General features: G+C 44.1%; 1 protein-coding gene and 1 pseudogene across 4 annotated transcripts in view; both read right to left on the bottom strand.

The window, feature by feature from the left end:
* Positions 1 to 1,570: 1,570 nt before the first annotated feature.
* The window catches only part of LOC110492834 (protocadherin-15-like), a 303,674-nt gene continuing 280,711 nt past the window's right edge, over positions 1,571 to 24,533 (bottom strand). For 3 of the 4 annotated variants that reach the window (XM_090201916.1, XM_036946203.2, XM_036946205.2), the window contains 2 exons: positions 22,322 to 22,498; positions 21,157 to 21,529 (listed from right to left, as the gene is read on the bottom strand). In XM_090201916.1, the coding sequence (XP_090058042.1) occupies positions 21,226 to 21,529; positions 22,322 to 22,498 (481 nt within the window). In that variant the 3' untranslated portion in view covers positions 21,157 to 21,225. Of the gene's footprint in view, positions 2,883 to 6,729; positions 6,863 to 9,989; positions 10,064 to 13,363; positions 13,403 to 13,853; positions 13,876 to 19,380; positions 19,492 to 21,156; positions 21,530 to 22,321; positions 22,499 to 24,533 lie in introns of those variants that run through there. The other variant, XM_090201917.1, reaches the window with a different exon arrangement.
* On the bottom strand, positions 3,352 to 6,201 carry LOC149976552 (uncharacterized; annotated as a pseudogene).

Genomic DNA, 24,533 nt, shown 5'->3' with positions numbered 1-24,533 from the left:
TGTTTTTAACATACTTATTTACCATCTTTTGTAAGGAAAGATATTTAGCTCATATCGTAATTAATTATAGGTCTTATTTCATAGAAATCTGGAAACACTGGACAGTTACTTTAACTGCCTGTAATCAAAACAATTGAATTTGATACCAGGGGTTGATGTAATGCAAACTTCATCACCTCCATCTACTGATGAACAGTAGTTACTACAGCAATCAAGAACACACATCAGTTCTTTCTCTCTCCGGGCTCTCTCCACACTACAGATCAAATATATGGTGTCAGATGCCATCTAGTGGCACATCTGTTTCTTTACAAAGCCTGAAATAGTTTAAACAGTGTAAACTGTCCAATGGTTTTACATTAAAATAACAGGTTTGATGTTTCATGTTAGGTGTCAACACAATATTTCAAGGAAATCATAATAGATTGAGTTTATGAAACATTTGCATGAATATTACGTAAGCCTTGAACAAACAAAAGTGTTAACAGTATACTTACCACTAAGCTATGGTGAACTCAGGAAAACTGAGATTCTCCCCTATATAGGCATTTCTCACGCCCAGGAGAATTATGATCTGTTTAAATGGAGTGGCTCTGAAAGCCTCTCTGGCTGTGAAAGGAAACTCCTTTGACAACTAGCCAGAGAAAGAGAGAAGTGCTTGTGGTGCCAGAGCAAAGAGCTGTTGGAGACTTTGATTGTTTTGGGGGTTTTCCAGCTCTATTTTCTCTCCCTCTTTTTAAAGAACTCCGTCTCCCAGAAAGCTTTGCCTTGCGGGAGAAGTGCTTCATGAGCATCAGCCACCTGCGGTAGCAAAGAGCAGTGATACTGATCACACACTATTGAGTTAAAGCAGCTGTACATTCAGACTACACATTTCACGTTTGCCACTTACAACCAATACTGTGACTGGATATTTCTGTGGCGCTATTAGCTAATAATTACACTTATCTTCAAATGAATCAATGGTACAATATCAAATAAATTGTATAACATGTTTCGAAATATTGGCATTATTGATCTGTGACAAGAAGTGTGAGCCTTGGGCAGACTTGAAGAAATTAGAAGTTGACAAGTAGATAAGCTTTGAGTCTGTGGACACGTCGATATGATTCCAGGGTCAAAGCACACTACTTCTCAGCTCTTATAATTATCCTCCTTCCTTTCCTCTGAAGATGTAATATTCGTACATTCAATCACCCCTCTGTATTCAGAAATAACTGGGCTAACTCCATCCTCTGGTTAATAAGCCCAAATGACTTCCCTGTGTGTACACTGGAATCACTATAAATCAGGCAACTTGGTTAAATCAATCCAATGGATGTTTGATATGTTCTCCTTCTAGATCCATTAAAAATGAACACCGTCTCCTGAAGTTCATCAATATCATAATGCTGATTCTCAGAGCAGAAGCAAACACATGGAAATTGAACTGACTCTAATGTCAATTTGACCTGGGCATAGCATAGACTGGGGTTTTGGATTTGGCATACTTCTCTCTGCAAACAAAGGGATTTTTAACCATTTCGGAGAGGGAAAAAGGACTAGATGAATAGAAGTAGCAACAGTTTGAGGAGAAATGTTTATTTCTGTTTCCATCATTAGGTTGAAGACATATTTGATATATTTGTGAAGGCAGCACTTGAACAAAGATTACTGCATTGGTTTTTCATGTGCTTATAAACATCACACGGCCATTACGAATATTGATTCAAAACCAGACCACAACCAGAATTGTTATTTCAAGACATGGCAAATATGCAGTATGCAGCAAACAGGATAGTATTTCAAATATCCCTCAAAAATGTAACAATCTGTATAAAAATGACAAAAATAACACTGTATTGGGGTCTGAGTGACTTTTATGATTGGGGCACACAGGAAAAGGCCTACGTGGACAGCAAGTGCATCCCTGATCAAGACACCTCTGTGTCGCCGAGACATTTTCATAAATTCCTCTTAGGAAAGAACATTCTACAAGTGACAATATTGGGAAAAGAGCATGTTTTATCCTAAGTAAACTCAAAATTGTTAGTATTCTGTATTTAAAGGAAACCTAATAGCTTACTGGTTGCAGAAGCTTTTGGATGAATGTACAGTAGCTTAATAGAGAGAAGACCATTTTTAAGATGAAGCCAATTAATTGCGATGTTGCTTTTGTTTGCAACACTTAACAAGAAACCAGTGGGTTACTGATAAATAAATGCAAATATAATGCTGAAATAAAGCGCAATTCAATTGAGATTTATGCCATGAATTAAGTCATTGGGGACAATACTAAAAAGTTCATTTTGTCACAAGTGAAAATACAAAAGTCACAGTTTTGTCATTGGTATGTGCAGATTGTTCCAGGGCCCCATCCATAGCTCCTCCTCATCGGAATACGTGCGATCGCTCTGAGATTCTAAAGGTTCTCTCACATCCTCATTGTCCACTGTTGACTCCTGCTCCTCCGCGTCCCACGTTCTCTCGCTCCTGGCCTTGGCGATGTTGGATTTGGACGTAATGCTCTCGGCTCCCGTGGTGCTGGAGGCCAGGGAGCCGCTGGAGGGCTGGGTGTTTAGGTTCTTGTCGGCCGAGGACGTGGTCGCCACGGGGCTGTTGAGCGGCAGTCTCTCCTCGTGAGTCACCGCCAGTTTGTCTAGTTTCTTAAAGTGCTTGCCCAGGCGCACTGGGGAGTTGACCTTTATGTTGTTTGAGTGGGCGGCCCGGCGGGTGCGTATGACCGAGCCGTTCTGTGCCAGGTACACACTGCCGTTGACGTTGCTGTGGTTGGTCAGATTGGACAGCCGGTTCCTTTGGGGCTCCGGAGCACTGTCCTCCCCCGTGGAACTGGTCTCATACTCCCTGTCCACCACCAGCTTGATCCGCTTCTTCCTCCCGTACTGAACAACAACAACAAGCAGACAGAAATACACTGAGTGTACAAAACATTAGGGACACCTTCCTAATATTGAGTTAAACACCCCCCCCCCCCCCCCATTTCACCTGGATTCACCTGATCAGTCTATATCATTGAAAGAGCAGGTGTTCTTAATGTTTTGTACACTCAGTGTATGAGCGACATGAAGCTTAACATCAAGACATTATTAAAGACACTCAGTGCACATTGTCACGCTGGAGAAGGAGCTGTTGGAGGAAATGACTACATCTTCTGAGGTGAATTAACCACCATCTTTTGTGCTTCTTCACACAGACGGATGAGAAGCAATCATTAACCATTTACTAAGAGCTTTAGAAGAAGGAATGGGATTATCACATCAAAAGGACATTGCTTCCACTATTCATGAAAGAAAAGGCAGCAGCTAGAAAGAGAAGAGGGGAAAAGAGACCATGCGGTTTGGACTCTGTAATTGGCTAAAATGGCTTCTATTACAATAACACATTCCACACAAATAATTGCAAACGCAATCAAGGCATTCGGAGATCTTACTTAATGGAATCGGAATTCAATTGAATCAAGATGTTACGGCTTCATCTTCCTCCTCTGTGCTATGCTCCAAGCTGTTTCCATAACTACCGCTGGACGGTCTCGCCGTCGTGGCTCCCTCCTCATCATCCTCAGGGGTAGGGGGAAAGGGTCATCTGAGGCTTCCATGATGCTACCTCTGACCTCTGTCGAGCCTTGTCTCTTTTCTGTTGAGACCATTGTAAGGCTCCCACTGGACTTCTTGGATGATGACCCTTCACTCCTCAGACGACTCTCCGCTCTCAGCCTCCTCTTCCTCCTCCCCCGAGGACTCCTCCTCTTCCTTGCTCTCCTCTTCGATGGTGTTCTCAGGCCCTAAAGTGTGTGAGGAAGTTGTGGATCTAGCGCTTCTTATCCAGGTGGATCTAAAGCTCCTGGAGCTTGGGTCAGAGACTTACTCTGCAAAGAGAAGATTTCTGTTCTGTCCCACTGTGCTGTGTATCAGAGGATGTTCTCCACTGTCCTGTCTACTCTGACTGCAGCTGGAGACCACAGAGGATCTCCTGCTGGACACGGTCGTCTGTGACCGTGTCCCTGGCTCTGTGTCCGCCTCTGCAGACGTCACACTCTTCTTGTGTTCCTCAGTCTCTGATCCTGACCTTTATCGGACTCTTTCTCCTCAGAATCCCCAGCCTCTCTCTCTGTCTGGGACTCCTATCTCAGACTACTCCTCAGAATCCCCATCTGACTTTGACCTCCTCTTCTCCTCCTCAGAATCTCCCTGGCTCTCCCCCTGTTCTGGGTCTGAATCCACAGCCCTTTCCTGGGCCTCCTCTCCTCCAGAGTAGCCCCTGCAATCCGTTGTGGAGGGTGAAGCAGTGCTGCTCATACTCCTTCTGTCTGAGAAGGCCTCCCCTGGGACCCTGCCTCAGAGCTGCTGCAGTCCTGTTCACGACTGTCCCCCGCCAGGGAGGCCTGCCACCTCTACTCCCTCTCAGAGTCACTGGAGCATTGGGACCTGGAACCATACATTCTCTGCTCAGCTACAGAGCTCACACTGAAGATATCCTCCTCTCTTGAAAAGCCTGCTTGATATGTTTATACAGTTGAAGTCGGAAGTTTACATACACTTAGGTTGGAGTCATTAAAACTAGTTTTTCAACCACTCCACAATTTCTTGTTAACAAACTATAGTTTTGGCAAGTCGGTTAGGACATCTACTTTGTGCATGACACAAGTCATTTTTCCAACAATTGTTCACAGACAGATTATTTCACTTATAATTCACTATATCACAATTCCAATGGGTCAGAAGTTTACATACACTAAGTTGACTGTGCCTTTAAACAGCTTAGAAAATTCCAGAAAATTATGTCATGGCTTTAGAAGCTTCTGATAGGCTAATTGGAGGTTTACCTGTGGATGTATTTCAAGGCCTACCTTCAAACTCAGTGCCTCTTTGCTTGATATCATGGGAAAATCAAAAGAAATCAGCCAAGACCCCAGAAAAAAAATTGTAGACCTCCACAAGTCTGGTTCATCCCTCGGAGCAATTTCCAAACGCTTGAAGGTACCACGTTCATCTGTACAAACAATAGTACGCAAGTATAAACACCAAGGGACCACGCAGACGTCCATCTCAGGAAGGAGATGCGTTCTGTCTCCTAGAGATGAACGCACTTAGGTGCGAAAAGGGAAAATCAATCCCAGAACAACAGCAAAGGACCTTGTAAAGATGCTGGAGGAAACAGGTACTGAAGTATCTATATCCACAGTAAAACGAGTCCCATATCGACATAACCTGAAAGGCTGCTCAGCAAGGAAGAAGCCACTGCTCTCAAACCGCCATAAAAAAGCCAGACTACGGTTTGCAACTGCACATGGGGACAAAGATCATACTTTTTGGAGAAATGTCCTCTGGTCTGATGAAACAAAAATAGAACTGTTTGGCCAGAATGACCATCGTCATGTTTGGAGGAAAAAGGGAGAGGGTTGCAAGCCGAAGAACACCATCACAACCATGAAGCATGGGGGTTGCAGCATCATGTTGTGGGGGTGCTTTGCTGCAGGAGGGACTGGTGCACTTCACAAAATAGATGGCATCATGAGGGAGGAAAATTATGTGGATATATTGAAGCAACATCTCAAGACATCAGTCAGGAAGTTAAAGCTTGGTCGCAAATGAGTCTTCCAAATGGACAATGCATACTTCCAAAGTTGTGGCAAAATGGCTTAAGGACAACAAAGTCAAGGTATTGGAGTGGCCATCACAAAGCCCTGACCTCAATCCTATAGAACATTTGTGGGCAGGACTGAAAAAGTGTGTGTGAGCAAGGAGGCCTACAAACATGACTCAGTTACACCAGCTCTGTCAGGAGGAATGGGACAAAATTCACCCAACTTATTGTGGGAAGCTTGTGGAGGCTACCCAAAATGTTTGACCCAAGTTAAACAATTTAAAGGCAATGCTACCAAATACTAATTGAGTGTATGTAAACGTCTGACCCATTGGGAATGTGATGAAAGAAATAAAAGCTGAAATAAATCATTCTCTCTACTCTTATTCTGACATTTTACATTCTTAAAATGAAGTGGTGATCCTAACTGACCTAAGACAGGAAATTTGTACTAGGATTAAATGTCAGGAATTGTAAAAAACTGAGTTTAAATGTATTTGGCTAAGGTGTATGTAAACTTCCAACTTCAACTGTACGTCTTGGCACCTTCACCAACCACTGTTTCACCGAGGGCTTGGCCTCGTCCCAGGCCTGGAAGTAGCTACCATCTATGACCATCTATCGCTGTTCATCCTCAGCGTGCTGTCGGAGCACTAGGCCTTAATTAGTTCAGGGAAGTCCCCACCATCTCCTCCGATCGTTGGAGAAGAAATTCAAGGGGAATATCCTGGCTTTGTTACACAGAGGGTGGAGTGAGGAGGGCTCACCAGGAAATTGCAGAGTTTCATGACTGTCTTTAGTTTCTGAGCAGCCGTAGAGGAGTGGTGGGGCCAAGGGAGTCTGCAGTAGCAGCAGTACTGGTGGTGGTTCCTGCACTGGCCTGGGATGGGGGGACTGCAGATCTCCAAGTACCTGTTGGGGGGGCCACTGAGGGGGCTTCGGGTGGTCCTATTTCCCACCTAGATGGCCTCCTCCCACCACGCATGGTCACCTATGTTACAGTCACATAGGCCCAAGCTACCGTTAAATCCACTGTTGATCATTAACCATTACTGACCCATTACTGAACCAAGCAGGGGTTCCTCCAGGGACATACTTTTTATTGAATTCAAAGGTGCATCATTTTGAATCATACAAATCTGCTACCTCTCCATCCGACTCCTGTGGACTGCAATAGTAGTAGCTCCCATCGTCTTCCACAATCACCTCTCCGTACTCATCATACAGGCCTGTCGGAGATATCAACTTTCTGCGACTGCCATACTGAGGCAGCTCATACCTGTAGGGAGACACGGTTTAGTTACACACTGTACTGACTGACACACATACACAGACAGACAGACAACACACACACGCGCACACATGCACGCGCGCGCACACACATACACACACTCGCAGCCATAACATAATTTATTCAACCTCTGTCCATACACATTTATCAGTATAATTCTGCCATTCGTTTTTCAGAAGCGAGTGTGAAACAGAACATGTGATTGGGCCCGGATCTCCAGTGGCTCCTGGATAACAGAAAGAGTGAGAGGAGGGCAGTAAAGGAGGCTCCTCTGGGATGTTACCGTCATTACCCAAGACAGGCTATTTCTTTTTTCTTCTGTCTTTGTTCAGCCTGTCTTTCGTGCCAGAGGGGGGCAGAAAGGGATAGAATAACATCCAGGGCCCACTCACTACAGAGCGTAGAAGTCAGTTCCCTATGAACCCAGATTAAAGACTGAGTGCTCCTAGGGAGAAACAGCCCATCAGCTTAACAGGGCTGACTGTGACTGCCTGGACACAGGGTGTGGTGACCTTTAACTTATACTCTTAAGAAGTAAAGGAGTTGGTGGCCACACAGGAGGAACCTTTCCAGCTGAAAAAGGTATTTGAGGAACCTCTGTGTAAAGGTTCAAACAGGAACACTTCTGTGATTGGAAGGGTTCCATTTTTTAAAACCTTTTTTATAGGTAGCAGCCTATCAGATTAGAGGTGTGGCTTATTGGAGGTATTAGGATAGTTATTTTTGGTCCCCCGTTAGCGTAAATGTCATTACTGTTCATCATGTTAAGTTCGTACACTACAATTGAAATGTTGCATGAATATCTATGCTTATTACATATTCTAGTATAACATGAACATTACTGACATACTGTAATAAAGTGTTAACTACTCCAACTTCAGGATTCACATAAGCTCTTGGGGAACTGAAGCTACAAACACCTCAGTGACTCTACAAAACTGTCAGCGTTCAACCTTAACATTGGAAGACAATACAACAGAACAGATGAACAAGAATGACATTTACTTTCATGGGTGGCACAAAAAAATACTGATCCGTAAGCCACGCCCCTAATAAGCCACGCCTTTGCTCCAGGATTCCTCCAGGAACACGTTGCTACATTGAACCAATAAAGGTTCCTCCAAGAACCACTCAAGTAATCGAAGATGAAAATATGAACCATTGACTAGCAATGGTTCCTTGAGGAACTCCAGGGGTTTCTTGAGGATCTCCAAGGTTTCCTCGAGTCACCACTAATTCTAAGAGTGTACAGTACACGGCCAAATAGAGGCCAAATGGTTAAAAGGCTCAAGCCTCCAGCCAGAAGACTATTCCCCACATCTCAACCCAAACATGAGCCAAACTCTAATTTTATTCATAGTGGTCGGTGTGAAGCGAAACATTAGCATTTTGAGAGACCCGCTACATTTTTTATTTTATTTATTTTACCTTTATTTAACTAGGCAAGTCAGTTAAGAACAAATTCTTATTTTCAATGACGGCCTGGGAACAGTGGGTTAACTGCCTGTTCAGGGGCAGAACGACAGATTTGTACCTTGTCAGCTCGGGGGTTTGAACTCACAACCTTCCGGTTACTAGTCCAACGCTCTAACCACTAGGCTACCCTGCCGCCCCGGACATAGCAGAGAGAAAAATAACACAGGGGTATGGCTGAAGTCAGAGGCTGGACGTTGTCATTAAAAGGTGAAAAGCTGCGTGTAGAGAGAGAGAGCGTGAGGAGAGAGAGGAGAGACAGGAGAGAGAGAGTGAAGAGCGACAGGAGAGAGAGAAGAGAGAGGGAGTGAGGAGAAAAGAGACAGTGAGGAGAGAGAGGAGAGAGAGTGAGGAGAGAGATTGAGGAGAGAGAGGGAGTGAGGAGAGAGGAGACAGTGAGGAGAGAGAGGAGAGAGAGTGAGGAGAGAGATTGAGGAGAGAGAGGGAGTGAGGAGAGAGGAGACAGAGAGGAGAGAGAGGAGAGAGAGTGAGGAGAGAGATTGAGGAGAGAGAGGAGAGAGGGAGTGCGGAGAGAGGAGACAGTGAGGAGAGAAAGGAGAGAGAGGGGAAAGAGGAGAGAGATTGAGGAGAGAGATTGAGGAGAGAGAGGAGAGAGATTGAGGAGAGAGAGGAGAGAGAGAGAGAAGAAAGAGAGAGGAGAGAGATTGAGGAGAGAGAGGAGAGAGATTGAGGAGAGAGAGGAGAGAGAAGAAAGAGAGAGGAGAGAGATTGAGGAGAGAGAGAGATTGAGGAGAGAGAGAGGAGAGAGAAGAAAGAGAGAGGAGAGAGAGACACGCAGAGACAGTGAGAGGTAAATGTATCTGCTGCTACAGCATATTTAAATCCGAATCGTACCGTCTACATCTGGGGTGTCAAACTCATTCCATGGAGGGCCTAGTGTCTGCAAGTTTTAGTTTTTTCCTTTCAATTAAGCCCTAGAAAACCAGGTGTGGGGAGTTCCTTGCTAATTAGTAACCTTAATTCATCAATCAAGTACAGGGGAAGAGTGAAAACCTGAAGACACTCGGCCATCCGTAGAATGAGTTTGACACACGTGCTCTATAACTAACATCCTCTCACTTGGGTGCTGGAGGGGCTACATCTTAAGAGCTTAATTCCACAACATTTCATCTGCATCAACACTCCTTGTTGTTCTCCTGTTGCTAGATAACATGTGGACGATGCTCAATGTAACGTGCTAAGTGAGTGATTAGCCTGGCTATCATTGTGCCAGGAGACCTAAATGGGGTCTCTAGTGTCTTAAAATGAAAATGATGGAATTCATCACAGGTGGCAACAAATGACAATTTGAATTATTTCGTCTGAAGCTATCATTATGTATTCTGACCTGAACGCTTCACTTCAAGGCTGTTCGGAAACTACTTCCGATTTTTCAGTCTGGAGGCCTGTTGTGTCGAGAGCTGTTTGTTATGTTATTTAACTCTAAATGAGTTTCTGGACTCTGCAGACCGACTGAGTTTCCCTGGTGTGAGGTGAACTGTCGGCACTCACAGGATCAGTGAGGCCTCAGGAACAAAAACACACACAAACACACACTGTGCAGAGACACACCGTACACAGACACACCGTGCACAGCCATGCATGCAAGAAAACATGCACACACACACGCACATTCCCTTACCCATGGTCACAATTATAATAATCCTGGGTGTAATAGTCCTGGCCAGGATCGATACCAGACTCAATAGAGAGCTCCTGTTGTGGGTAAAGTAGAGGTTTTAGTTAAAGAAAATGAATTTGAAGGAAAACAAGAGAAGACCATCAAACAGGCTTTATTAAAGGAGGATTCTTCACTACTTTGGATAGCAAAGAGAGAGAGACAGAGAGAGAGAGAGAGAGAGAGGACAGACAGAGAGACAGACAGAGAGACCGACAGACAGAGAGACAGACAGAGAGACAGACAGAGAGACAGACAGACAGACAGAGACAGACAGACAGACAGACAGACAGACAGACAGACAGTCTAAACCACACAAAAACAACACTAGACACTATGGAACACAAAGCTTTTACTATCTCATTCTGGAATATAAAAGGCCTGAGATCATCTGCCTTTGGCCTAAAGAGCAGGAACCCAGACTTCATGAAAGACATTGGAAATACAGACATTGTCATTCTACAAGAACCATGGTATAAAGGAGATGGACCCACTGGTTGCCCTCTAGGTTACAGAGAACTGGTAGTCCCATCCACCAAACTACCAGGTGTGAAACAGGGAAGAGCCTCAGGGGGTATGCTAATTTGGTATTGAGCAGACCTAACCCACTCTATTGAATTAGCCAAAACAGGACAATTTTACATCTAGCTAGAAATGAATAAGGAAATTATATCAACAGAGAAAAATGTCCTCATTGGTGCTACCTACAGTATCACACCAATAGAATCGACATACTTTAACGATGAAGTCTTCTCCATCCTAGAGAGGGAGATCAACAATTTCCAGGCCCAGGGACATGTACTAGTCTATGGCTACCTAAATGCCAGAACTGGACAAGAACCTGACACCCTCAGCACACAAGGGGACAAACACCTACCTGGAGGTGACAGCATTCCCTCCCCCATATTCCCCCCTAGAAACAACTACGGCAACATAACCAACAGAAATGGGTCACAACTCCTGCAGCAACTACTGCAACAACTTCTGTTGGATGCTGGGTATGTGCATAGTCACTGGTAGGGTTCGAGGGGACTTCTTTGGTATGTACACCGATAGCTCATCTCTTGGCAGTAGTACTGTAGACTACTTTATCATTGACCTGAACCCAGAGTCTCTCAGAGCGTTCACAGTCAGTCGACTGATACCCCTATCAGATCACAGAAAAATCACACTCTATTTGAACAGAGCTATGCAAAATCAGGAGCCATCAAAGTCAAAGGAACAGAATAATATTAAGAAATGCTATAGATAGAAGGAAAGTATTTTGGAAATCTCCCTAAAAAAGTTTAGGCAACAACAAATTCAATCCCTTCTAGACAATTTCCTGGACAAAATGTTTCACTGTAATAGTCACTTATAAATATCTACATACAGTGCCTTGTGAAAGTATTCGGCCCCCTTGAACTTTGCGACCTTTTGCCACATTTCAGGCTTCAAACATAAAGATATAAAACTGTATTTTTTTGTGAAGAATCAACAACAAGTGGGACACAATCATGAAGTGGACCGACATTTATTGGATATTTCAAACTTTTTTAACAAATCAAAAACTGAAAAATTGGGCGTGCAAAATTATTCAGCCCCCTTAAGTTAATACTTTGTAGCGCTACCTTTTGCTGCGATTACAGCTGTATGTCGCTTGGGGTATGTCTCTATCAGTTTTGCACATCGAGAGACTGAAATTTTTTCCCATTCCTCCTTGCAAAACAGCTCGAGCTCAGTGAGGTTGGATGGAGAGCATTTGTGAACAGCAGAATTCAGTTCTTTCCACAGATTCTCGATTGAATTCAGGTCTGGACTTTGACTTGGCCATTCTTTGACTTGGCCACCTGGATATGTTTATTTTTGAACCATTCCATTGTAGATTTTGCTTTATGTTTTGGATCATTGTCTTGTTGGAAGACAAATCTCCGTCCCAGTCTCAGGTCTTTTGCAGACTCCATCAGGTTTTCTTCCAGAATGGTCCTGTATTTGGCTCCATCCATCTTCCCATCAATTTTAACCATCTTCCCTGTCCCTGCTGAAGAAAAGCAGGCCCAAACCATGATGCTGCCACCACCATGTTTGACAGTGGGGATGGTGTGTCCAGGGTGATGAGCTGTGTTGCTTTTACGCCAAACATAACGTTTTGCATTGTTCATCTGACCGGAGCACCTTCTTCCACATGTTTGGTGTGTCTCCCAGGTGGCTTGTGGCAAACACTTTTATGGTTATCTTTAAGAAATGGCTTTCTTCTTGCCACTCTTCCATAAAGGCCAGATTTGTGCAATATACGACTGATTGTTGTCCTATGGACAGAGTCTCCCACCTCAGCTGTAGATCTCTGCAGTTCATCCAGAGTGATCATGGGCCTCTTGGCTGCATCTCTGATCAGTATTCTCCTTGTATGAGCTGAAAGTTTAGAGGGACGGCCAGGTCTTGGTAGATTTGCAGTGGTCTGATACTCCTTCCATTTCAATATTATCGCTTGCACAGTGCTCCTTGGGATGTTTAAAGCTTGGGAAATCTTTTTGTATCCAAATCCGGCTTTAAACTTCTTCACAACAGTATCTCGGACCTGCCTGGTGTGTTCCTTGTTCTTCATGATGCTCTCTGCGCTTTTAACGGACCTCTGAGACTATCACAGTGCAGGTGCATTTATACGGAGACTTGATTACACACAGGTGGATTGTATTTATCATCATTAGTCATTTAGGTCAACATTGGATCATTCAGAGATCCTCACTGAACTTCTGGAGAGAGTTTGCTGCACTCAAAGTAAAGGGGCTGAATAATTTTGCACGCCCAATTTTTCAGTTTTTGATTTGTTAAAAAAGTTTGAAATATCCAATAAATGTCGTTCCACTTCATGATTGTGTCCCACTTGTTGTTGATTCTTCACAAAAAAATACAGTTTTATATCTTTATGTTTGAAGCCTGAAATGTGGCAAAAGGTCGCAAAGTTCAAGGGGGCCGAATACTTTCGCAAGGCACTGTACAATCCATATATATGTTCATTTATTTTTCCTCTTGTACTTTAACTATTTGCACATTGCTACAACACTGTATATAGACATAATAAGAGGAAAGTCGTTTTTAGTAGCTACTATCTTGTCTCATCGCTACAACTCCCGTACGGGCTCGGGAGAGATGAAGGTTGCAAGTCATGTGTCCTCCGATACACAACCCAACCAAGCCGCACTGCTTCTTAACACAGCGCCATCCAACACAGAAGCCAGCCGCACCAATGTGTCGGAGGAAACATCGTGCACCTGGCAACCTTGGTTAGCGCGCACTGCGCCCGGCCCGCCTTTGAATTGAACTGAATTGAATTGAGAGAGATAGAGAGTATTCTGTACCTCCGGTCTCAGAAGAGAGGGCCTGAGCAACTGCTGTTGCTGCCGGAGAGAGAGTGGACAGGTGAGGAGGAAAAGACAGTCAAAGGGGAAATAGATAAGAGGAAGGTTTCATTAAACAGATAGTGGATCAATGCAAATATGGATGGGGAAGGGGTAGCAAGCGAGGTCAGGGGGAGGTTCATGGGAAATAGACAGAAGAAAAAGCCTGTGTCAATGAAGTATAATAAGAGAATTTCATAACCAAAACCAAAGGCATTTCATACGAAGGGATGACAGCTTCCGCCATCAGCCAAACCTTTCCAATATCTGTGCACCACATCGCCTCCCCAAATATAAGGTGGGCGGTGCATTGGAAGTTTATTTCCATATTTAGTTTTGGAACTTCTATCAACGCTGTGTCTACAGATAACAATGTTAAATAAACTGACAAGTAGGTTCACCATTCAAAAGCAGCATCGCCAATTTCAGAGGAATGGAAACGCCAACGTACCTCATGATGTCCATACCCGCGCCTGTAGAGGAAGAAACATTGTGGAAATCAGTAAACCAGATTGTCAAGATAAAGATTGTCAAAAATAAAGATTGTCAAGATAAACATTGTCAAGATAAAGATTCTCAAGATAAAGATTGTCAAAAATAAAGATTGTCAAGATAAAGATTGTCAAAATAAAGATTGCTTGAGCTTGTATTACTTACTGTAGCAGTAATTGGCTGCTTAAATCAAAAGCAGAGAGTGGTATCCCTTTGCTAATTTTTCAGTTTCAAGTACATGAGAATTGTAAAGCAGTTGTTCATCTCCTTTCGGAAGGCAATAATATGAATTATTCAGTGCTCTTAAATCTATTCTACCCCTACCCCTCACTAAGAGAGAGAGAGGGAAAGAGAGGGGGACAGAGGGAAATTTAATAATCAATAGACTCTAACCACTTCTGGGAAAATTGGAAAACTCTAAACAAACAACAACACAGGGAATTATTTATCCAAAATGGAGATGTATGGATAAACCACTTCTCCAATCCTTTTGGCTCTATAACAAAGAACAAACAGCAAAAAAAATTTACATGATCAAATACAAATCCTAGAATCAACTATTAAAAACTCCCAGAACCCACTGGATTCTCCAATTACATTGAACGAACTACAGGACAAAATACAAACCCTTCAACCCAAAAAGGCCTGTGGTGTTGATGGTATCCTAAATGAAATGATAAAATATACAGACCACAAATTCCAATTGGCTATACTTAAACTTTTTAACATCATCCTCTGGCATATTCCCCAATATTTGGAACCAAGGACTGATCACCCCAATAAACAAAAGTGGAGACAGATTTGACCCCAATAACTACCGTGGGATATGTGTCAACAGCAACCTTGGGAAAATCCTCTGCATTATCATTAACAGCAGACTCAAACATTTCCTCAATGAAAACAATGTACTGAGCAAATGTCAAATTGGCTTTTTACCAAATTACCGTAAGACAGACCACGTATTCACCCTGCACACCCTAATTGACAAACAAACAAACAAAGAAACCAAATCAAAGGCAAAGTCTTCTCATGCTTCGTTGATTTCAAAAAAGCTTTCGACTCAATTTGGAATGAGGGCCTGCTATACAAACTGATGGAAAGTGGTGTTGGGGGAAAAACATACGACATTATAAAATCTATGAACACAAACAACAAGTGTACAGTTTAAACTGACAAAAACAAATTTCTTTCCACAGGGCCCTCTTCAACATAAATATCATCAAATTGGCGAGGACACTAGAACAGTCTGAGGCACCAGGCCTCACCCTACTAGAATCTGAAGTCAAATGTCAAAGAGTTTAAGTATAGCCAGTTGGAATTTGTTGTCTGTATATTTTATCATTTCATTGAGGATACCATCGACACCACAGGCCTTTTTGGGTTGGAGGGTTTTTATTTTGTCCTGTAGTTCATTCAAGGTAATTGGATAATCCAGTGGGTTGTTGAAGTCTTCAATAGTGGATTCTAACATTTGTATTTGATCATGTACATGTTTTTGCTGTTTGTTCTTTGTTATAGAGCCAAAAATATTGGAGAAGTGGTTTACCCATACATCTCTGTTTTGGATGGATAGTTATTTGTTCTGTCTATGGATTCTTCAATTACATTGAACTGATTTCTGACATGCTGCTCCTTCTTTTTCCGTAGTGTATTTCTGTATTGTTTTAGTGATTCACCATAGTGAAGGCATAACCTCAGGTTTTCTGGGTCTCTATGTTTTTGGTTGGACAGGTTTCTCAAAATCTTTCTTAGGTTTTTGCATTCTCCATCAAACCATTTGTCATTGTTGTACATTTTCTTCATGTTCTTTTTAGATTTGACTCTCACTCACACACACACACACACACACACACACACACACACACACACACACACACACACACACACACACACACACACACACACACACACACACACACACACACACACACACACACACACACACACACACACACAAAATCAGACCAAGATTCTCTGGTCTGATTGAACTCTTTGGCCTGAATGCCAAGCGACACGTCTGGAGGAAACCTGAAACAATCCCTACGGTGAAACATGATGGTGACAGCATCATGCTGTGGGGATGTCATTCAGCTGCAGGGACTGGAAGACTAGTCAGGATCGAGGGAAAAATGAACGGAGCAAAGTACAGAGAGATCCTTGACCTCAGAGTGGGGCGAAGGTTCACCTTCCAACAGGACAACAATGCTAAGCACACAGCCAAGACCACTCAGGAGTGGCTTAGGGATAAGTCTCTGAATGTCCTTGAGTGTCCCAGCCGGAGCCCGGACTTGAACCGGATCAAACATCTCTGGGGAGACCTGAAAAGAGCTGTGCAGCAACGTATCCCATCCAACCTGACAGAGCTTGAGAGGATTTGCAGAGAAGAATGAGAGAAACTCCCCAAACACATATTTGCCAAGCTTTTAGTGTCATACCCAAGAAGACTCGAGGCTGTAATCGCTGCCAAATGTGCTTCAACCAAGTACTGAGTAAAGGGTCTGCTTATGCTTATGTAAAGGTGACATTTCATTTTTTTATTTATTTTTGCAAAACTTTCTATCAACCTGATACTGGTTGATTGTCTTTGTCATTATGGCGTTTTGTTTGGAGATTGATAAAAAAAAAAAAAAAAAAAAAAAAAAAAATATATATATATATATATATATATATATATATATATATATAAATACACACACACATTTTAGAATAATGTAACATAACAAAATGTGGAAAAAGTTAAGGGCTCTAAATACTCTCCGAATACATACAGGATGTGACTGTGATACATCTGTAAAGTTTGCAAGTTGAATTCCTTCATAACATATTCCTTCAAATGAGATCGCTCTTTAAGTATACACTTGTTAGCACAATACTGTGCGCTACTCTAGAATCCGCATAGTGCGCATTTTCCCACGAGTGGTATGTTTCCACCAAACATACTCTACCGTTCAAAAGTTTGGGGTCACTTAGAAATGTCCTTGTTTTTGAAAGAAAAGCAAATTTTTGGTCCATTAAAATAACATCATATTGATCGGAAATACAGTATAGACGTTGTTAATGTCGTAAATGACTATTGTAGCTGGAAATATCTACATAGGCGTACAGAGGCCCATTATCAGCAACCATAACTCCTGTATTCCAATGGCACGTTGTGTTAGCAAATCCAAGTTTATAATTTTAAAAGGCTAATTGATCATTAGAAAACCCTTTTGCAATTATGTTAGCACAGCTGAAAACTGTTCTGATTAAAGAAGCAATTAAACTGGCCTTCTTTAGACTAGTTGAGTATCTGGAGCGTCAGTATTTGTTTGCTCAATTACAGGCTCAAAATGGCCAGAAACAAAGAACTTTCTTCCGAAACACAACAGTCTATTCTTGTTTTGAGAAATTAAGGCTATTCCATGCGAGAAATTGCCAAGAAAGTGAAGATCTCATACAACGCTGTGTACTAGTCCCTTCACAGAACAGCGCAAACTGGCTCTAACTGGCTCTAATAGAAAGAGGAGTGGGAGGCCCCAGTGCACAACAGAACAAGAGGACAAGTACATTAGAGTGTCTAGTTTGAGAAACAGATGCCTCAACTGGCAGCTTCATTAAATAGTACCCGCAAAACATCAGTCTCAACGTCAACAGCGAAGAGGCATTTCCAGGAATGTTGGCCTTCGTTCATAAATGACCAGCAAACGTTCATAGATGACCAGCAGGGTCAACTAATAATAATCACAGTGGTTGTAGTGGGTGCAACAGGTCAGCACCTCAGGAGTAAATGTCAGTTGGCTTTTCATAGCCGAGCATTCAGAGGTCGAGACAGCAGGTGCGGTAGAGAGAGAGAGAGTCGAAAACAGCAGGTCCAGGACAAGGTAACACGTCCTGTGAACCGGTCAGGGTTCCATAGCCGCAGGCAGAACAGTTGAAACTGGAGCAGCAGCAGCTCAGGAGGACCATCGTCCTCTGGTGCTGCCCCAGGATCTCTGGGCTGCTGAGAGTGCCCGTGCCTTCGTCAAACAGGGGGTTCTTGGTGGTTAAGGGATTCTCGTCTGAGAATAACGTGATGTTACTCTCGGACTTGGGCATGTTGTTGAGGAGGATCCCCTTGGCACTGGAAAGCTTGTGTGCAGCGATGGCCCCTGTGGCAAGTGTGCTTTGAGCCTCTGGCGGTTATCCTCCTCTTTTTTGCTTTTATGGAGACGGCAGAGGAGAAAAATACTTGAAACGATAGAAGGAGGAAAACTGTGATGAGAGAGATAACTTCCAAAGAAAAAGTTTACCATTTACACCTTACTACCACCAAATAAGCTTAGCGACCTATCTCCTCTCCTAAAACGTTGCAAGGCGAAATAAGACCGCAACTGCCAGACTGAACGGGCTCATTGTAATGGCCGGAATGGAATCAACGGAAGGGAGTCAAATGTGTGGTTTCCATATGTGTGATGTGTCTGATACAATTCCATTTATTCCATTCCAGCCATTACAATGAGCCAGCCCTCCTATAGCTCTTCCCACCAGCCTCCATTGATCTACATACAATTTAAGGGCCTGCTACTTGAATAATAAACAACAACAGACAAGAAGCAGAGACTAAAGGAAAACTCTAATGAGCAACAGTTACAACCTAGCGCTACAACACAAGTACTCACTTCACTCTGGAGGCCAAGGAAGAGAAATGAGGCAATAAGATAGACAGATGAGTATAGCAGGAAAAGCAGGGTGAATCACAGAAATGCTACACACTTGACTGCCGGTAATGGCAGATTTCATTCTCTGAATGTCCACCGCCTGGTTGATGGCTGACAATTGAAAAAACGATTCGCTCTACCATTGCATTGTTTTTGATCAGAGAAGGAGGAAGCTACAAGTGAGCACTGAGGGCTACTTGATCAGCAGAGCGGTTGACCAGTTAATTCTAAAGTAAGCCTAGGTCTGTTCTCTATGTGATCAGGGCATATCTTGTGGCTTTGCAGCAGCACATGAAGCCAAACGCTGTACTGCTCAATGACTGAGCCACTCAACAACCTTATCGATAAAATAAATTGTGTTTCGCCACGGCACTTATGAATAAGTATTTCAATTATCTTCAATTGATATGAATTTCCTCCTTGTTTTCAGAGAGCTGGCCAGTCTAATTTGAAGTCAATCGTACTCCATCTTGAACAGTAAAGAATAAAATAAGAATCATATTCCAGATGGAATTTTCCTTGCATATGAAATTCTATTAAGTTTATGGAAGGCAGGAATATCTAGAAGGCAGGAAACTGCTGAGCCATGGAATGGTGATAACAGCTTTGCTCAGTTTCCCCAGTGAAGAACTACACTGAAGCACAGCATGATTTAACCTCCACAGATAAACTTAAAACAATGTCTACAGTAGCATATGTTTGACCAAGGAACCCAATCACGCCCAGGAAAATTGCTCCAATTCTAAATTAAACAGAGAATTTGCAAGGACCCACATAATGGGATAAGATAGGATATATTATAAAACTTACATGGTGTTGTCCCCCAGCTCTTCATACAGGTTGTTGGTGGCAGCAACCACTGATTTGCCAGTAGGGAGGGTCATTTGTATCCGGGCAGTTTTAGCACACTCCACCTGTCTCCTTTAGTAGTACCATGGAGAGAAATTCAACCAAGTTACGATAAATTACAGCGTCAGCAAATTTGAAGAGGACACTGCTACATTATAAATGCACACATAAATAAATATCTTGGCACACAGTGGCACCCCAATATACTCAAAGAAACCAATTGTTGCCGGCACATTTCTTATTTATTGTCTCCGACTGCAGTGTATAAAAACAGGTTATGCACTCTTCATTTGTTTTAGATTTCGTTGACTTCCCTGATCCCAATCATTGGCTTTGAAAACATGTTCGAGCCACTCAAATATCACATGAATACACATTAGACATGGAAAAATGGGTAAAATTGCACAAAAATAAGCTTTAAAACCTGCAACATTTTCTCTCTGCCAACCAGAGGGGAGTGAACAGTTTGTGTCATGAACAGTGTTTGTGCCCAAGGAAACACGTGGCGTGCACAGCGGGGGTGTGTGGGAGGTTGCTCGTTCTAATATTTCTATATTTGGGATTTGTGTGTATTGTTAGATATTACTGCACTGTTGCAGCTAGGAACATTAGCATTTAGCTACACCCGCGATATCATCTGCTAAATATGTATATGCAACCAATAAAATTGGATTTGATGATTTTAATACTCACTCTTTGAATCTGTTGACAATGGAAGAAAGAGGAGAAAGAAAGAGAAGGATGTTGGTAATAGCGAGGGGCAAATTACAGACACAATGCTTCTTACAATCATTGTCTTTTAATACAAAAAGAGAGAGATTGAAATAATTCTCTGTAGATTAAGCCACTTTCCTGAAGCTGAGTCACTGATGAAGATGACACACAATTATTTTCTCATCTGTTTCATGTCTAGCCCTGAAATCGTGACGGCTGTCAGTCTAGCCCCGAAATCGTGACGGCTGTCAGTCTAGCCCTGAAATCGTGACGGCTGTCAGTCTATCCCCGAAATCGTGACGGCTATCAGTCTAGCCCTGAAATCGTGACGGCTGTCAGTCTAGCCCTGAAATCGTGACGGCTGTCAGTCTAGCCCTGATATCGTGACGGCTGTCAGTCTATCCCCGAAATTGTGACGGCTGTCAGTCTAGCCCCTTATATCATGACGGCTGTCAGTCTAGCCCCGAAATCGTGACGGTTGTCAGTCTAGCCCCGAAATCGTGACGGCTGTCAGTCTAGCCCCGAAATTGTGACGGCGACGGCTGTCAGTCTAGCCCTGAAATCGTGATGGCTATCAGTCTAGCCCTGAAATCGCGATGGCTGTCACTCTAGCCCTGAAATCGCGATGGCTATCAGTCTAGCCATTTGCTGCTCGGTTTGGTTCGCAGGCTCAGAGCAGAGGGAGAAAATCTCCCCCAAACCGCAACAATCAGTCTGCAGTGTTTATCTGCTCTGACACTAATTAATGTGCTTTCACGCTGTATAAATAGACGATTATGCCGGCTCTCAAAGGCGTTTCCATGGTGAATTGCGGAGAGAAAGCTTGCTTCCTCCTAAAACGATGGGCATTAGGGACAGCCTCTGAGGGCTGGAAAGCAGGTAACGTGCTGTCTGCACCTCTGTGTCTGTCTGCACCTCTGTGCCTATCTGGCACCTCTGTGCCTATCTGGCACATCTGTGCCTATCTGGCACCTCTGTGTCTGTCTGCACCTCTGTGTCTGTCTGCACCTCTGTGTCTGTCTGCACCTCTGTGTCTGTCTGCACCTCTGTGTCTGTCTGCACCAGTACTTGTGCCTTGTGGCCTATTCATACTCACATTCCCCAAGACCAATTCCCATTTGACCCAAAATGTACTTCCAATACAGCATTTGAACTTTGAACTGTTTTTTCTACACACTGCCTGTAGGTGATGATGACGATGAGGATGGCGGGGATGCAGCAGAGGATGATGATGACGGCGAGGGCGAGCAGCGCCCCCTCTGTGTAGCCCACGGTCTGCATGGCCTTCTTCACGCTGGTCACCACTTCAGGGGAGCGTATCTCCAGGATCCTCCCTCCTCGGCCCAGGTACGGCTGGAACTCCTTGTTGATGTCCAGCAGCTTCCCGTCCAGAAACCTTGGATGGAAACAGACAGATTACATGCAGTATAGTTACACACACACACACGGTCATCATCATCATCATCATCACTATCACATCATTATCATTACCACCATCACTATCATCATCACCACCATCATCATTATAATCATCATCACCACCATCATCATCATCACCACCATCATCACCATCAGTCAGAGGGCCTGGAGTTTTTCCTGATCACCTGACCAGGCCTTAGTTATAGTTAAGTGTTCAGGAAAAAACAAATGTCTCCAGTCATATACCAATTATGTGCAAGAGAAAATCATTATGATATATCCATCAGTTACATCTAAGAGCAAACAGTGCAACACTCTCCTCCCTGTAATGGCCGGAAGCATAAATGACAGGTGTGGGTACACACTGCTTCACAATTATGTTGCCATTGTTCACTAGGTCCATTTGTCACTCTGTGGAGCTGAAAGAGGCAGAGGGTGGTTAGATGACCACTGAGCCTGCTGTGCAGAGTATGTCGGGAGCAGTACAGAGCGGTGGCTCAGCCGGTTGTCAGCCAGTTGAATGGCAGAACCGGGGCTGCTGTCGTACGAGGGCATGCGTTTGGCTCTCTAATGAGGGCCTGACTGCAGGGTGACAGGGAACAAAACAACTCTGGTGAGTGGTGACATCCCCCCTCTGTCTGTCACTGGGTAAACACCTGCTCCACAGGGATGGCGTATCTAGATACGACAGAGGGTGGCCCTAAGGGGCAATCACTTTAGTTATAATCTGTTTTGTCCCTCAGGGCCACCGTAGTGACTTTCTTCTCACTTGAACAGCTCTTGGCGTGAAATGGCCCTGTTGGTCAGAGGGTCAACAGCATACACCATCAGGTCTGACTTGGAGTAGTCCTCTTGCTCGAAGCCGTCGCCAAACCGCCGCGGTCCTATGGACTCCACCACCACTTTGGCCCCTGGAATCTGGTCCTGCACATAGCGCTCCAGGACCCTGCAGAGGAAGAGGAAGCAAGCATCAGTGGATTTGTAGAGAAACGAGGTGACAGCAGGATCTAGGGGGAAATGTTCAACGGTGATTTACACTGGGTACAAAACGTTATGCTCTTTCCATGACATAGAATGACCAGGTGAATCCAGGTGAACGCTATGATCCCTTATTGGTGTCACTTAGTAAATCTACTTCAAACAGTGTAGATGAAGGGGAGGAGACAGGTTAAAGAAGAATTTCTAATTCTCGAGACAATTGAGACATGGATTGTGTATGTGTGCCATTCAGAGGGTGAATAGACAAGACAAAAGATTTAAGTGCCTTTGAATGGGGTATGGTAGTAGGTTCCAGGCGCACCGTGTGTGTCAAGGCAACGCTGCTGGGTTTTTCACGCTCAACAGTGTGTATCAAGAATGGTGTGTGTATCAAGACTGGTTTTGGATTGCAATGCAAAGCCAAAATCGAAGTATCTACAATAGTATCAGCTCAAAGAAAATATCCTGGTGTGCATCTGAAATGGTACCCTGTTCACAATAAAGTGCACCACGCTCTATACCCGAATAGGGTTCTGGTCAAAAGTAGTGCACTATATTGGAAATAGTGTTCCCTTTCAGACACAACCCTCGTCTGGTGATGGGCTTCTGCAGCCCTCTGAGCTCTGAGGAAAGACACAGTAGGTGTTGAGCCAATTACCTGGGAAATTGAGCCAATTACCTGGGACGGCACGACAGCACTGAGACCAGATGGATGTCTCTCCCCTTGGGAAAACACTGAGGAACTAGGTGGCAGCATGACAGCACTGAGACCAGATGGATTCCTCTCCCCTTGGGAAAACACTGAGGAACTAGGTGGCAGCATGACAGCACTGAGACCAGATGGATGTCTCTCCCCTTGGAAAACACTGAGGAACTAGGTGGCAGCATGACAGCACTGAGACCAGATGGATTCCTCTCCCCTTGGGAAAACACTGAGGAACTAGGTGGCAGCATGACAGCACTGAGACCAGATGGATGTCTCTCCCCTTGGGAGTGGGAAAACACTGAGGAACTAGGTGGCAGCATGACAGCACTGAGACCAGATGGATGTCTCTCCCCTTGGGAGTGGGAAAACACTGAGGAACTAGGTGGCAGCATGACAGCACTGAGACCAGATGGATGTCTCTCCCCTTGGGAAAACACTGAGGAACTAGGTGGCAGCATGACAGCACTGAGACCAGATGGATGTCTCTCCCCTTGGGAGTGGGAAAACACTGAGGAACTAGGTGGCAGCATGACAGCACTGAGACCAGATGGATGTCTCTCCCCTTGGGAAAACACTGAGGAACTAGGTGGCAGCATGACAGCACTGAGACCAGATGGATGTCTCTCCCCTTGGGAAAACACTGAGGAACTAGGTGGCAGCATGACAGCACTGAGACCAGATGGATGTCTCTCCCCTTGGAAAACACTGAGGAACTAGGTGGCAGCATGACAGCACTGAGACCAGATGGATTCCTCTCCCCTTGGGAAAACACTGAGGAACTAGGTGGCAGCATGACAGCACTGAGACCAGATGGATGTCTCTCCCCTTGGGAGTGGGAAAACACTGAGGAACTAGGTGGCAGCATGACAGCACTGAGACCAGATGGATGTCTCTCCCCTTGGGAGTGGGAAAACACTGAGGAACTAGGTGGCAGCATGACAGCACTGAGACCAGATGGATGTCTCTCCCCTTGGGAAAACACTGAGGAACTAGGTGGCAGCATGACAGCACTGAGACCAGATGGATGTCTCTCCCCTTGGGAGTGGGAAAACACTGAGGAACTAGGTGGCAGCATGACAGCACTGAGACCAGATGGATGTCTCTCCCCTTGGGAGTGGGAAAACACTGAGGAACTAGGTGGTAGCATGACAGCACTGAGACCAGATGGATGTCTCTCCCCTTGGGAGTGGGAAAACACTGAGGAACTAGGTGGTAGCATGACAGCACTGAGACCAGATGGATGTCTCTCCCCTTGGGAAAACACTGAGGAACTAGGTGGCAGCATGACAGCACTGAG

Source organism: Oncorhynchus mykiss, chromosome 16 (assembly GCF_057628025.1).
Source record: "Oncorhynchus mykiss isolate SJ-2025 chromosome 16, ASM5762802v1, whole genome shotgun sequence".
Lineage (NCBI taxonomy): Eukaryota > Metazoa > Chordata > Actinopteri > Salmoniformes > Salmonidae > Oncorhynchus > Oncorhynchus mykiss.
This window is presented reverse-complemented; position numbering and strand designations above follow the sequence as displayed.